The 16,162-nt window shown below is 41.5% G+C and overlaps 1 protein-coding gene across 4 annotated transcripts in view; it reads right to left on the reverse strand.

The window, feature by feature from the left end:
- The window catches only part of LOC119465271 (puratrophin-1), a 464,152-nt gene that overhangs the window by 12,395 nt on the left and 435,595 nt on the right, over window positions 1–16,162 (reverse strand). For all 4 annotated transcript variants that reach the window (XM_049669232.1, XM_049669230.1, XM_037726072.2 and 1 more), the window contains 7 exons: window positions 15,138–15,213; window positions 13,450–13,623; window positions 10,692–10,781; window positions 7,542–7,685; window positions 3,864–3,941; window positions 3,186–3,365; window positions 1,096–1,273 (listed from right to left, as the gene is read on the reverse strand). In XM_049669232.1, coding sequence (XP_049525189.1) covers window positions 1,096–1,273; window positions 3,186–3,365; window positions 3,864–3,941; window positions 7,542–7,685; window positions 10,692–10,781; window positions 13,450–13,623; window positions 15,138–15,213 — 920 coding nt within the window. The remainder of the gene's footprint in view (window positions 1–1,095; window positions 1,274–3,185; window positions 3,366–3,863; window positions 3,942–7,541; window positions 7,686–10,691; window positions 10,782–13,449; window positions 13,624–15,137; window positions 15,214–16,162) is intronic.

The raw sequence follows: 16,162 nt of genomic DNA on the forward strand, positions 1-16,162 counted from the left end.
GCTTAGCCTGCTCTATTGTGAGCGGCACGGTGCAAGATCTTTACAACATAGTGACCTGCATAACGAAAGATCATGGTGGTCCCAAGCACTTTGTTATAAAATCGTCTGACTGTAGCCGCCATCCATGATCGTGTCGATAACAACCATGGTTGCATCCACAGTGGTTACAGCAAGCAGTACTTCAGTTTTGACTCAGTGCATGCGTTAGCCGCATGCCTTCAGCACTGTGTGGTTGCCATCCATGACCGCGTCAATAGTGACCACAGTTTCGTCTGCAGCAGTTGTAGCAAGTAGTAGTTTCATTTTTACTCAGTGTAATGCGTGCAATGTCACACACGTCGCGAAAGCTGTCAAGGATGAAGAGCAATTTTACTGCAGCTCGCATGCCACCATCAAACCCACTGGCTACATTGCGATGGACGGACAATATGTTGCCAGCCAGCTCATTGGCGAAAAAATAATCTGGATGTGCGCTTGGTATTGAAAAACATGTCTCGGATGACAAAAGTCTTGCACCGTGGCCGCACTGCGAAGGAAGTTGCGAGGCCTTCACCACTGCAAGCACTAATCTAGCACGAGATGGAGAATTGCAGCTTGCACACTGCTTTTGTGCAAAATAGTAAATAAAACAGTAAATAAAAGATTCAAACTGTAAATAAAAGCATGTTGATGTAGTAAGCATTTGTTTATTATTCTCTTGATACCCTCAATAATTCGGCATTCAGTTAATCTGGACATTTTTTTAGATCCCATGAAATCCGAATTAACGAGGTTTTACTGCAGACAACTTGAGGTTGCAGTACCTTTCAAACAAACTTGTAGAATGTAACAGCTCTTCAGTCAGTCCACACATATATATAAAACTACTCATATATATGAGAAATGAAAACCTGCCCTGCAAGTTCTTGCTCTGGGTTAACACAGATTTGTTTCTCAAGCTAAACCACAACACGATTACGTAGCCATCCACAAATAAAATTTGACAAAAAAGCGCTTTATTAAACATGAAAAGAACCAATCACACAATGCTTGTACAGCAACCTCGAAAACTATTCAACTATTAACTAAAACTTTGAACATGGAATAACAGCGTACCTCTGTTTCGCAGCGCCTGCTTCCAGAGGAGCTTGGAGATGTCGTGTACCCAGGCCCGTTTCACTTCAGGATTAGGTGCTTGAAGCAGGTACACATCATTCAACTTGCGCTTGCGAAACCATATTTCAAACTTGGTTGGGCTTTCACCAATTTGCTCTGTGAGACCAATGTCTGTTGTCTGAAAAAGAAAATTTTTATTGCAAAAGTGAAATATGAAACGAAAAACAATAACTTTTTATTCAACAAGAAAATAGAGTGCTACCACTAATGCCTTAAGCAAACTGTTTTAAGCCCCCCTACTTTTGTAGCACCACTGAAAGCTCATCATGTACATTGTCTTACTTGCAGCTGTTTCTTTGAAAAACGCAGGAAAAACGTTTCAACAGAATTTTTAGATCAGCAAGCTGCCTAGATAAAAGTCTACAGACATCAGTGATAGGGGTGTGCAAATATTCAAAACCTTTGGATAACGAATCGAATAATGTCCTATTCGATTCAGTCTTCGAATCGGATAGTCACTATTTCTAAACACAAATATTCTTCAAATACATTTCAAAATTTCAAAACATCAACTGCGCCCAAATAAACATAAAATTGGAGCAATATTATGGTAAATTTTCACCACCGCAATCGTAGCATAAACATAAAACACGAGAACATGCACAGTGAAGCACTTAGGTAGCCATACTTTACACGCTGTACAGCGATCATTTACACTCTCTGAAGAGCCCTGAGCATACAAAGAAATTACTTGTTTGCTCTTGGTCGACAACAATGGGCAAAAGGCAGATTGCACATGATGCAAAGCATCCCCACTTTTTAGTTGCCGAATTAAAAAAAAAAATTGAAGAAAGAAGGTGCAGCACATTCAACGCAAGCAAAAAAAAAAAAACTTTTAATAAAAAAACGGTGCACTTGGTAGCAGTAAGGCATACATATATACTGGGAAGGTACTGGCAAGAAAGTAAGATGTCACGAGATGAAAGTTATGAAAAGAACATATATACATATATTGTCTCGTGCAACAGAAGGCCTTCAGAGCAAGAAGTACTGCACCGGCAGAGACGAGTACTAGCCAGGAAGATGGCTGACCCCAAAAACGAAAAACCTCTTCTTCTTCTCTCCTTGCCTGAATACTGGCTCGCGCTCGCCGCAGCTCGAGACCTCGTGGCAATATATACATCCACTTCTCCTGCCATATTAAGAAAGCCAAGCTTGGAGAGCATGGTTATCTTTCAAAGTAATTCTAGACATTAAACTTTATTTGGTGATGCAAATATTTTAATATTAAGTAGTATTTAACAAAAGCGTTTTGATACCCTGTTTATGACACGCTGGCTTAAGTCAGCAGCACACAAAGAAATTTCCTCGCAAAAATTTGCAAGGAAGTCCGCATGGTATAGATGTCGATGAAACTAGTCGGTTGCTTAAAGGCTTAAATTGTAGTTACACACCCATAATTTTATACCCTCCTCGTTTGAGGATCATATTTTAGAAAAAAGTACAACACTGATTCTAAGCATGCTGCCTCAGTCAAACACTAAATAGTTTGCAAAAAAAAAGGGGGGGGGGGAGGGGTGGCAGGGGGGGCCTCCAAGTTTTGCATTAATATTGCATCTTTGCAACAGAGCTTTTCAATGAGTTGCCATTCAGTTTCATCATAAGAGTTCCAACTGTGGAAGGAAGCACATACAGTTGTGGTTACTTGACCCTAAAACAGATTTGTTTAACCTGGTACATTCGTACAAATTACAGTGGACACTACTTAAGACAACCATGAAGGGACCGTCAAGGTCTCTTCGTCTTGAGAAAACTTGAGCCTAACAAAAGTACTGAATCTGTGAGAAACTAAACGAAGATCCCAGAACTGATCAACTGGACAAAGAATAACGACAGGCAGTAAACAAGGCAGCTTTCTTACAAGTTGCCTTGTTCGTTATAGGCCTCAACAAGAACATTGCAGCAAGAGCTGGCTACAATGCGTAAAAATCAACTCAAACACACACATCAATTCAATCATACATACTAATGAAAGTACACTTAATTTTCACACCTTGCCAAAGCAGTGAATAACAGAGGTAGCAACACACCTTTATGCTGTGTTTGTACTGGTAAATGTCATGGCCTTTGTGCTCAGGATCTCTGCGAACTTTACTAAAGAGGATGAGGTCTTCAAAGAGAAACACGTGCCGCAGAGACTTGCGAGAACGTCCTTGCCAGACAAGAAACTCATCCTGACGAAGTAGCCGCCCCTGCTCCTTCACATTCACCTGGAAACAAAACACAATGATACAATTACACTGCTACAGCTACGACGGCAAAAAGTAGAAGCAACAAATTTACCAGAAAGTTATATACAACAAGCTTAGAGGTTTTCAAGCGCTGCTGCACATGTACTGCTACACATGTTGTTTTATGTTTATTGGCACATGGGCCAGGCCACTGCTACACATTTAACTTTTTAAGTCAACCTAAGAAAAAGTTAAAGCATGAAGTGTGAAAGCTGTTGACATCGGAAAGCCAGGCACAGAAAAGATCACGAGCGACAATACACATCTTTCACACTGTAATGAAAATAAGAAACCAAACGGCCCATGCTTACAAATTATTCTAAGAGAATTGCCCACACACGACTTTGGGAGAGCAATATATGTTAGCCACCTTTACTATGCTTGCCATTAAAAAATTCCACGCAGTTAAGGTGCCAATTTTACAAGTTCTATCTTAGAAGACTATCTTTCAAGTTTAGAAGCAAGAGACTAACTTACATCACATTCACGAAGTGCATCCATTCCAAGCAGGTCATTGCCATGACGAAGCTGAAAGCGAACCATCTCCTCTGCAGCCTGTGGACAATGACAATAGTAACACATCCTAAGTACAAAAATTGGAGGACGCTTAAGCTTCGCCTTTTTAAGAGTGGAACGCGATAGCGTCAGGGGGCTCCGTTCAAATCACATTTTTCTTTACAAGTAGGCTTCACTGCAACACACAACGTGGGAAAGCCAGCTTACAAACACTAAGCTTACATTGATCCCCTTAAAGTCGGCTTCACTTTTAAACACAAATGCATTCCTGGGAAGACATTTTTAACAAGCAATTTAAGCCGTCTTATATCAAAATGTGAAGGCCCTAGGACCTTTTTTTATATTTTCATTAATTGTTTGCTGTTGCCATGAGGCGCGCGCGTGCCCAAAATTTAGAAAGGCTCGGCTTTCAACATTCCCCTCAATGTTGCCTAGAACCAAAGTACAGCACACACCATCAGAATTGGAGGACGCTTAAGCTTCGTCTTTAAGAGTGGAACGCCATAGCATTCAAAGATCCTTGGCTGCTTATTAGGCTTTTTTCTCGTATATTCAAATTACAATTCGACGCTATCACGCCTGTAGGTTGTGGTTAAGTCGTACTTTACTATTTTTCCGCCAAATTTTAGTTTGAGAAATTCATTTTTTGTTCACTAACGCCTTGCGCCATGCGTGGTCGGGGTAGTTCGGGATGATTTGGTTCGGCAGGATTATTTTCGCCAGGTGCTGATGCTTTCTACAACACGGGGCCCTTAACGCTATTGCGTTACAATATGTCACCTTGACTAACACCACAACAGAGGCCTTTGTATAAATAGCTGAGAAGCATATAGCACTGAATCTTGAGATAAGCCATTTCCAAAATTTCGGCCACTTAAATCACTTGCAAGAAGAATGTAACAGCACATTTATGACCATTCAGTCCTCTCAATAAGACCTAACATGCATTAAAGGGGTCCTGAATCAGCCCTCGGGCTTGGTGAAAAAAAACATAGTATGCAAATGGCATATGCTGCTGTGAACATCTCAGCCAAGTTTTGCAGTTGTGCGCAGCGCATGGAGCTTGCAAGCGGAGCCCAAAGTCTCCTTTCTCTCATATGCTCTCCTTTCAACAGAGCCCTGCTCCCAACTCTTTTCTGGATGCTTTATTTCGCAATATAGCAGATTCCCATACTGGCCAATAGCTTACATCAAAAAAGAAGGGTGTTTGGGTCAGCACGCTTCTTCCTACAGTTACTGTGTATACTTATTGACGAAGATTAACAAATAGGCTGAAGTAAGCGAAAATCTGTTTTCGAATTTCAATAATAATTACATACTTACAGAAGTAGCCAACTATCATCTACTCACACTCGGCCACGACCGCCAGCATAGGAATTAAACTTTGGCCACCCTGCTCATCGGTGTCGTTGCCGTTGAGTCTCACTGATTTCGACAAGTTTTGAACACTCAACTAGCCTCGAACCCCATGAAACCTAAAGTCAAACCACATGCATGCTTGCCAGTACACGCTCACTCCTGGTCGCTCCTGGTTAGACTCCTTGGCAGACTTCGCTTTGTATTGAGCTATTGATAGCACTTCAAAATGCACAAGGTAAATGCAGCTACTACCCTTCGTTTAAGCTGGTGCAGGACAAAGCTGGCAAACACGGCACTGCCAGACCGGAGTATATGAGGGCAAGCACGTACTCAAGCCCTGTCGTGCACAAAGCAAAAGCAGTGCATACGCACTACATTTGCATGTCGCTGCTGTCCGCTATGTAGCGTAAATACCGCGGCTCGCCGAGGACAACCATGCCTGGCTTACGTTTGATGTGTCGTAGGTGCCAAAATTGGAAGTACAGTAGAATCTCATTGATACAATCTTCACGAGAACCAAAAAATAAAGTGTATCATCCTAAAATCGTATGATCCGACGTATTATCTAACCAAATCGTATTATCCGGGGGAAAAAAAACGTATTCCGAAAAATGTATTATGCAGAATCGTATCAACGAGATTCCACTGTAGTGGCATCTACGTGAGCATCCAAAAACAAATTTGAACTGCACACCCCGGTGACATTCAGTAGGCAGAACGTTGTGGGCACACCCCACTCTGCCGTAGCCTTCCCAGTGCAAGGTATTGAAGGAGTGGAAGCACCGTGAAGGTGTGGTATTTGATTGCCAATAACTCCACTTCTGCTGAACGCATTGAAGTACTTTTTGTGGCAAGTATTTCTGAAATAGCCTATTTTAACTTCAAATAGATTTCTCCACTTCCATAAAAAATGGTTCAGGGTCTCTTTAAGAACAAGGCATGATAGCCCAGTAACAAAGAAAGGGCTCTGACAAAATCCCTTCCCTTTATGGGGGAATAAAATTATATATATATATATATATATATATATACACACAGTCAACGACAGATTTTTTGGCCATGCCCAATAATTTGGACGGTTCGCGGCACCACCACGTACCCCTTAGAGCTAATGCATAAGAAGCTGAAACCCTTCGCTGTCCGATTTTTCGGACCTCTTGCCATGACCGCAAGCCCGAAACGGCATTAATCGAAGCATCACTGCCAGCATTTTAATTAACATGAAGCCTCGAACCATTGTTCCCGCACGCCGATCTGTTGGCAGCCACAGCCACCACCGCGACCGCAAAGCTAGGCCTAGCTGCTTCGACATTCACTACCAGGCGTCCTGCTGTACGGTGCCACGCTTTTCAATGAATTTCCCGCTGTCAGCAATGGCACGGACTCGGCCTTTGTCATCCTTGCCGATGATTTTCAAGTGCGGAAAGCACGGCAAGGGTCAAGCGTTGCATAATGCCGGTTCCCAAAAGTCCGCTTCGCCACAATAGAGCGGGGTTACGTAGTGAAGCTTATGCAATGTATTGTGGTGAAGCATATGCGACATATTGTGGTGAAGCATACTAAGAGTGGAAAGGGGCCACTGTCATGGGACCCAGTATGTCTTTCTTAATTACAAACGCATGCCCCCGCCGTCTCCTGTCATTGTACGAGAACCTACGCCAGGGCAACAAGTTGATCACTGCCAAACAAGTCAATACAGCCCACTGTTCTAAAGCACGCATGTGCTTTATGTCAGTTTAAATCAGAACAGAACAGATTGATCGGCTTTTGAAGCATTCCGCATCAAAACACACTGGAATACTAAATGAGTTGGCAGCACTTCTGTGGGCATGTCAAAGAAAGAAACAGTGTATCTAGATAAGAGCATGACTGGCACACATGCATAGTAAGAGATCTGTTACCATATATGGTTTCTGCCTGCTGCAACACTGTCACGTAAAGGTCAGCTTTAGTCTAGAATTTGTGGTAGATGTGTCTACTTGTGTACCATTCAAATTTGTGTTCGTAAAAATGTTTCACAATCCTAGCAACTAACTAGCCTGTCTAACAGCACTAGTTATAAAACCAGTTTTATGGGGTTGTGTGATCTAATTCACTTGGTCCAACATCAGCCAATATATAAAGTGCCCAAATGTTTAATATGCTAGTAACCATGAAAAAGCTATGATGACCATGAGGTAATGAATAATGCTGGCAACTGTCACAAAAACAAGGACAGAACTAATATCAGATGCATAAAACCAGTTTAGCAATGCAACAAAGACAAATTAATGTGGGCACCTTTAAATCAGCATGCTCAGGCTCCCTTTCTGGACATTCCTTTAGAATTTGCTTCAACAAGAGGGCATATTTGCCCATTCTTTGTACTGGCTTCAGCAAGTAGCTGGCAAGATCCATCTTGTCGCCAAGCTCCAGCTGCTTTTGCTGCATTGGGGATAAAGGGAAGAAATTGTTGAAGTACCAAATGAAGGTTTTGTGTAAAGTTGCAAATAGAAACGACAACTTACACTGACTAACATTTCAGAAGTGGAAAAGAAAACTTTTGGCAAAGAGGTCAATTTCAATCAGCAGGGATGTGTGCTGCAAAGCACCAGCCAGACTACACTGGCCTATTGCTTCAAATTTGACCAAATACACAGTAAAGTTTCATGTTGCAGAGATTTCGCTCAACTACTGGCTAACTTACAATAAACTTTTTCCCGGTATTGCAGTCTCTCTTCCTTGGACCTCAAGAACATTTGACTCAAAATTCAAGGACAATTCCCACAATTTTAATGATACCAAAGGCCAAAATTCAGGGAGGGAGAAACAAACCTTATTCATGCATATACACTGAAAAATAGTGATAGTAGCTCCTTCTTAGTTGCAATTTCTTGCAGCTAAGCAGATGCTGAGATCGACACGCTTCAAGTTCTTCAGGTGGCTTTTCTAAGTTGACTTTCCCATTGTAATGATGCTAGTCACTTTCTGGCATGATGGTTAGCAGTGTTTAAAGATACTACAGTCAAATATACTTGTCGTGTCAAAGCTAAACTGCTGAAACATACCGGATTTACCCGACTAACGTGCGCCCTAATCAAATGCACACCAAATTACGTAGTAAAAGTACAGCTGAATGTAAGATGCACCTGAAATGTAACACGCACCCGATTCATAAAACATAAATACAACATGTCCCCACGTTTGCAATCAGAAAAACCGAGAAGTGGAGAATTTACCTTCCAGGAAAAGAAAATAGCCTTTTTTTAATGAGCTTTTATAATGAAAGCGGCACGTCGTCGATATTTGCACTGCATTGACCACAAGTACCAACGAAGCATACAGGGACGGTAATTCTAGAGCCATCACTTTTACAGATACAGCGGAATCTCGTCAATACGATTCTGCATAACATGTTTTTCAGGGTAATATGTTTCTTTTTCTTTTCCCAATAATACGATTAGGTTGGATAATAGATTGGATGATACGATTTTCGAATGATACGCTTTATTTTACGGTTCCCATGAAGATCGTATCAATAAGATTCCACTATACTACTATTACTTTCACAAGATTCTGCATCGGACTTGTCAAAGTATGCGTCCGACAGCGTTTGGCACTGTGCGCAGATAGCAAGCTTGGCACAGTGCCAGAAACACTGGCGGCTGATTATGCCGGCACATCCGGTGTCAAGTTCGCGAAATCTCGTGGAAGTGATAGTATCTTGAAAAGTTATTCACCGAAAATACAACTCAAGATCGTAGTCGAGCACGAAATGAACCCACAGCAACCGGCACAAAATCATGCTCTGTTGCCATTTTGTGATGGCAATAACGCTGCGTCTGACGACTCTGATGGTAGGCTGTTTCCAATGCCGAGAACCATTTTGGTTTGCTATCTGCAAGCAATTTTCAGACCCATTTTCTTGGAGAAAAAAGGTGCGCGTTAGATTCGGATAGATATGGTACTTTCTGTCAAGCATTTCTAGAGCCTATGGCTCTATCATGGAGCCATGATGGCTTCGGTGTGAACGAACTAGCAAAACAACCAAATGGTGACATGGCTTGGTCGCTTGATCTGGCCTTGTCTAGCTCCATGATGACAACGGTAATTTAAACAAGCTTGTTGTCAGTGGCTGAGGACAAGTCACACTGCAATCATTTAGCGACACTGTCAAAAGAAAATATCTAGGATTGTTTCCCGATACACAGTCATAGCCCCTCTATGTCGAGTTTGTTGCTTTGAATGTTCAAGAGTCACCTCCAACCACAGTTTACATGAAACTCAAGGAGCAGATTTATTTTCCACAAGTCTTAGGGGTCCTTGAGTCTCTTTTTACAAATTCAAGGGTTTTTAAGGACTTCAAGGAGGTTTACGAACCCTGAATTCTCATGTTGGCAGTGATACTTGCCTTCCGACTGTTCATGGCAAATAAAAGTTCCTCATTCTCCAAGGCCAGTGACATCAAATGAAGTGCTGTCAATTGAGCAGCTAACAATAGGTGTTGTCATCAACCCATTAACACCTGCCAACCCACCCGAATCGTTATACAATTTTACTACTTTTGCGTCAATTTTTACAAAAATATAAGGTGTTGAAAGGAGGGGCGGCACATGATTAGAAAAAGAAAATGCATATACAGGTCAAATTGTGATGTTATCTATACAGCACTTTCATGGCAGCCCAAGATGCGTTATGCCAGAAGCGTACTTGCTTCGAACAAGATTATTCAGAATTCCGACAAGTTCATGGAGCTGGCCAAATAGGCAACAGAAATGTAGCTGCAAAAGTCACTCTGTGATCTAAAAACAATGTGTTGCCTGTCAGTTTCTGCTGTTTCAAGTTTGGTGCTGTTTGTTTGCCTCGGCAAAAAGTAAATCATCGTTAATGAAGTGCGTGGCTACCCCAAAAAATGTGCGCACTTGCAGAGCAACATTTAAAAGATGCCTGTAATCCCCCCTACACTATACACTAGATACTGTATCAAGGCATTTACTTTTCTATTTAGGCACCCGCCGTGGTTGCTCAGTGGCTATGGTGTTGGGCTGCTGAGCACGAGGTCGCGGGATCGAATCCCGGCCACGGCGGCCGCATTTCGATGGGGGCGAAATGCGAAAACACCCGTGTACTTAGATTTAGGTGCACGTTAAAGAACCCCAGGTGGTCCAAATTTCCGGAGTCCCCCACTATGGCGTGCCTCATAATCAGAACTGGTTTTGGCACGTAAAACCCCATCATTTAATTTTTTTTTTTTTTAGCTTTTCTATTTAGGCTTCAAGAAAGGCACAAGGTGGGAAACCAGATTGGTGCACTTAAGTGTTTTCCTGCAGGTTTTCACTAATGATAAGCATGCATACATACGAGTACTGAACTAGCAAGGCAACAATGGTCAAACAAAAATAAACTGAACGCAAGAGCAAAACAATCACAATAAAAAGAACTGGAACTTACCTTGAAGAATGCATTGCCATATTCAGACATAAGAGAATCGGACTTTGGCTTATTTTTGTTGTACAGCGCATAGAGGTAAAACTGAGGCTCCTGAAAAGTACACCATACAATGAGCAATTAAAAAGGCACTAAGAAACAAAAAAGACCGACCACATATACGACGATTAGAAAAATAATTTCAGGGCACTTCACAAGGCTGTGTTATGGTAACTTGCATTATGCCCCGACCCCTTCATAGAAAAATGACATCTACACTTCTATTAGCTGCATGTAGAGTAAGCTAATGGTCACAAACTTCATTAGTATCTGTGAACGGTTGGAAGAGTTAAAAGTATTCATATTAGTAAAGGGATAAAAAGTCAAATCAGTAAATAAAGGGACTTAAATGTTTCTGTGTGCACAAAAGAAACATATACTCAATGAAACAAATGAGTTTATAAAACTGCATCATAGAGAAGTGGCTTAGCAATCTACAAAACAATATAAATGACATACAAACACGCATACAAAACAATACAAGTGATAGAAACTATCCAGCCAGTATGTTTTTCTTCAGTACACAAACTATGATTTGATCACAATGACTGCTATTTATATCCATATTATAGGTACTGTAAACCCTCGTTACTTCGAACTCTGATATCTCAAAATTATCGATTAAGTCGTAAATGTTTTTCCGGCCATGATTTCAAACCATGTGTATTTCACCTCTTATCTTGGAAAAGTTTTTGCAATAGACTCTGCATACCTTGAAATCTCCAACTTCGAAAATACCAGGTAAAAGGCAATGGGGCAGTGTCGCCAGCGTCGCTTGCACTCGCTTTTTACCCAGCGGCAGCTCGCTAACATTTTCTCAGCTGCTAGCTGCCACTTTGTCGTGGCCTCACGTGGCAGCGGTGAGCAGCGGTGCCCCCCTCTCATTTATGATGCTGTCAGTGATGCATCAATGTCGTCACAGCATATTAATCATCACCCTGGGCAAGATGATCGGCACTTTTGAGCAGGTGCGATAAGGCTATGCGCTGCGCCAGCATGCAAGCCCACAGTGTTTCAGCGACATCACGGCTTCATAAGGACACCGCCTTCATGCTCACGCGATGGTCAGGCATATTTGCGACGTTACTCATGGGCATCTGCTAAAGGTGTGACGATTGCACTCTTCTGTAGTTTAGGTTTGTAAATGCGACACCACTCATGGGCATCTGTTAAAGGTGTGGCAATTGCACTCTTCTGTAGTTTCGGTTTCCTAAGTTAATTATCCAGAACCCATTACGATTCAGAAAGTAGCAGAGTCAGCTTTTTTGATGCCAGAAACTGCTATGCTCGGATGGCTGGTTTCAAATACTGCATTAGGATCAATCGTCCAGTTAACTCTGCGAGAAGCATGTTGTCTTGGCAAAGTGCCAGTAACACCCGTCACCCGCAGACATTGACCAATGCATGCCCAAGTGACCGAAAATATTTATAGCGGTATTTTGGAAAGGCTCCATGTGGTCTATGCGTGACTTCTGTTATCTCAAAAACCTGCCCTATCTCAAATTTTTTTCTGGTTTTCACAGCTTTGAGTTAACGACAGTTTACTGTATTTAGTTGCAATACCTTCAATAAACTAAACTTGTGACAATCTCCAGAGGGCAAGCAGGTACACTCCATATATGGTGTATGACATCCCAAGGATGTCGTACTCATCCGTCAGTACAGCAACCATAAAAAAAAAAATACAAGGTTTTTTTCTGCTATTGTTCACACTTGCCCAAGGGAGATTACAATTATCTGGGCAAAGAATCATGAAAGGTGCACAACATATTAATGCAATTAGGAATCAGGAAGTGTGTGAAGTATCACTTCCCAGTATCTATCATTCTATCTATGTCTGTCTGTTTTCCCCAACCCACAGCAACTTGGGTCACCGGGTAGTGCGTGGTCTAATGGTTAGAGAACCAGGCTGCTGTGCTGAGGGAACCAGGTTTGAAATCAACCATCTGACCAACTTCGGCCACTGAGTATTTGAAACTGGGTATGTGCCGCTCTTGAATGAACCTCTTTGATGCCAACTCAGCTCACTGGGTATTTGCAGTTCTTCAATGAGCATCTTTCACACCAACTTGGGTCACTGGGTACATGCCGCTTTTCATAGACAAAATCCCTTAAAATTTTTCGGGTGCTGGGCGGAATCAAACCCACGTCATATTCAGACACTCTTGCCTGAATTCACACAAGTGCCACACGTGGAGTTCGCGGCAGCGCCGCTAGACGGCACAGTGTGTCCCGAGAGAAGTGCAAGAGAGGAGCCTGGCTGCATACACGCCTCAACGTGGCGTGTTTCAGCAGTGGCAATATGGTGTGCCACTACATTTCTCGAATACTAATCACACTAAGTCTACATTTATTGTGAGATGGGTACTGCCAGAATTTTTTCATTATTGTTTTCTTTTAGTTGCTCAAAAACCACATTTTTAAATCTTAAACTCACAGGCTAGCAAAACTTTATTTTTCTATACTGCATATTTGGGGAAACCTGAGCAGTTAGGTGCACAAAAAAAGTGGCAAAGGCCAAAGAGTGGCATTGCCCACTTGACAAAAAATCATTAACAGAAATGCCTTGAGAGCCCCATGTCCTTCAAGATTCAAGGCATTAACACAGGCTCTCAATTAGATAGGAAATTATTAGTGTGTTGGGGTTAAATTTATGTGTACAATCAAAGGCTAGACAATACTGGAGTATAACAAAGAAAGCAGGTTTTTCTAATGATCTTACATATTGCAAGAAGCACTGTCCAACCATGAAGGGGCATGCTTCACACTGTTCCAACTGTTGGAGAAAGTAGAGACTATGAAACTCGTAAATCTTCTCTATGTTCCCAAAAACAACATTGCGTTGGCCCCGCAAGGCTTGGGGTATGTCTTCTCTCATCAACTCCGGAATGTAGTTCTGCAACAAAACCAAACATGAAAAACACATTGTTCATAAACATAACTCTACAGCAAATAACGTGATTTTTGAAGCCTTATCTTCACAGAATGCAACAGATGCAGATGTAGAAGCACCAGCCATCATGCACAAAATTCTTTTGCTTAGCAACTTTGCACAAAACTAATGGCGTAATGGCTTTAGTTGACTGAACAATAGCCCACCTAGAGAAAATTACTACTTGTATCATAAATTATGACATTTTAATATCTATGCACAGCACCTATCCAACTGGTGTTCTGACATTCTAGGAAACATTTACATGGCGCAGCCATGCCTAGAGCAGCAGAAGGGTGCCAATTAACTTGATTACAACAATGTGTAGGTGCCCAACAGGTGCAGTCTTAATAGATAATAAGAAAACCCACCAATTATTGCATAACAAAGTACTTTCCAGATCAGTTTCCACTGCTTGCGATTTTTGCACAGTTGTGGAACATAGGCTCACAGCCACAATCGCAGTGCACAGCAAGCCACTCACACAAATTGCATTAAAGACGTAATGGAAAGGCAGCAACCCACACAAATTAAGTGAAGAATAAAATGGAGAGTCAGCTTGCTATGCACTGAAAGGGCTGTGGCTGTAAGCTCATGTTCCACAGCTGTGCAGGAATCGCAAGAAGCAGGATCCACTTAACCCGCGAGATTATATTAACGTACAAAACACAAAATTCAACTTGGAGCACAGGCACATCAGTACTGCATCAATTTACTTGTCCACTAAAGAATTAGCATTTCTAGCAGTATGCTAAGTTGGGCGAGTTCGTTGAACTTAGTTGTGAACAATGCACAGAAAGCGAAAACATTAAGACAAAAACAGTATGCTACTGTGCTTTCTATTTCCCTCATTCATTACAAAGTGGTACTTCTTGATAAAACCTGACTTTTCTAGCCTGTACATAGTCGCCTGGAAGTGAGTGTGCACATAAAGGGCTGTTTTTCCCATGTATGCAAAACTGCTATTCACAAAAGGCTAGCATTTAGGCATTTCAATTTTTCTGGTGTCTTGACTTGTGCAGGTATAATCTACCGCCTTCAACCTTCTTGGTTGTAGTTGTCACAATGATCATGGTTTGTACAGCATACTCTACAAACCATGATCATTCTGGCAACTACAACAACTCATTAAGCAATGACACAGAACAGCTGAGACTGTTTAGTTACTGATGCAGTTGGCACTAACTTTGCATATGTGCTCGTCTTCAGCTTCCTTGTTTCTGTAGCTTCCACGTTTTTGTAGTATTGATCAATGTCACAGTTGTAGCGCAAGGCTAATGGCACTCAATATTAAGACAACTCACTAGAGAAATCTCAATAACAAAAATATGGTACATCCTCCGAGAGTTTACAACATGTTTCAAGAATAGCAATGGCATTATTCCAAGCAGAAAAACAATTTTTTTTTAATAAGCAAATGCATGCATCTCTCTCTGTTGACCTAAAAAGTCAGCTTTCTGCTGCACACTCTTCCTTACCTCAATAATGTATGCCAATGACTTGACATAGTCCCGTTCTGTTTGTACCATTTCACGCATAACGAGTAGCAGAGTTCTGGAATTAAAAGTGAGCAGATTTATGTCATACTGTATGGCCCTTTATTAGGTAAACATTATTCAAAACAATGTTATGCATATCCCAAGCTCATACGTATATCAATGTTATGCATATCCCAAGCTCATACATATATCAGTATTGCCCTTTCCTTCTGGAAGCATTCTGCAAAAACAACATTCCAAACCTGCTAGAATCCACTAAAAGTTTTGCGAACCTGCTAAAAATTTGCCATACAGAATTTCAGTATTAAACTATAACAAACAATAATTTTTATCAGCTAAGAAAAACGAATTAAACGAGCAATTAGGTAATAAGCTGGCATTTTTATGTAGTGCAAGTATCAAATATTATGTAGGAGATGCCACAAATACTACAAGGAGAACTTCTGCACTTGTGAGGTTAACTTCCAAGAAACCTACATCTGCCTCGTAGCTTCACCTTTCCACATCGAATTTGTGGTATGTGCCGCATTGCAGCAGCGTGTCAGCATGCCGATTTTAGTATTTTCACCTACATTGCAAATGCAGTGTAAGCACTGTCACACAAGTTCCACTTCGTACATTTACAAAGACCATCAGAACAGTAGTGCTTCTACTTATTCAGTAGCTGACGAGGACTAATGACATGGATCCGAGGCACCAAATGGTGTCATAATTTGTCTTTCTATTAGTCTATTTAAAACAAAAAATTACACTTATTCCTGCTATTAGGAGATAATGGCAGGTATTTAGGACTATTGTGCCACTAGCTCCTGTTTTACCCTAAATTTTTCTTATTGTAGAAAAGCACAAAGCCTCGAAGCTCAGAACAGTGGAATCATGGTGTGCTCGTAGCCCAGCATTTCAGTAGGAATGCCGGCCAACAAGTGGTAATTATTAATGCAATCATGCATTGATAATTGCACTCTAAACTAATGTTTAGCAGGTAGATTACAGGGACTTGTGCG

This window comes from Dermacentor silvarum, chromosome 1 (genome assembly GCF_013339745.2).
Source record: "Dermacentor silvarum isolate Dsil-2018 chromosome 1, BIME_Dsil_1.4, whole genome shotgun sequence".
NCBI lineage: Eukaryota > Metazoa > Arthropoda > Arachnida > Ixodida > Ixodidae > Dermacentor > Dermacentor silvarum.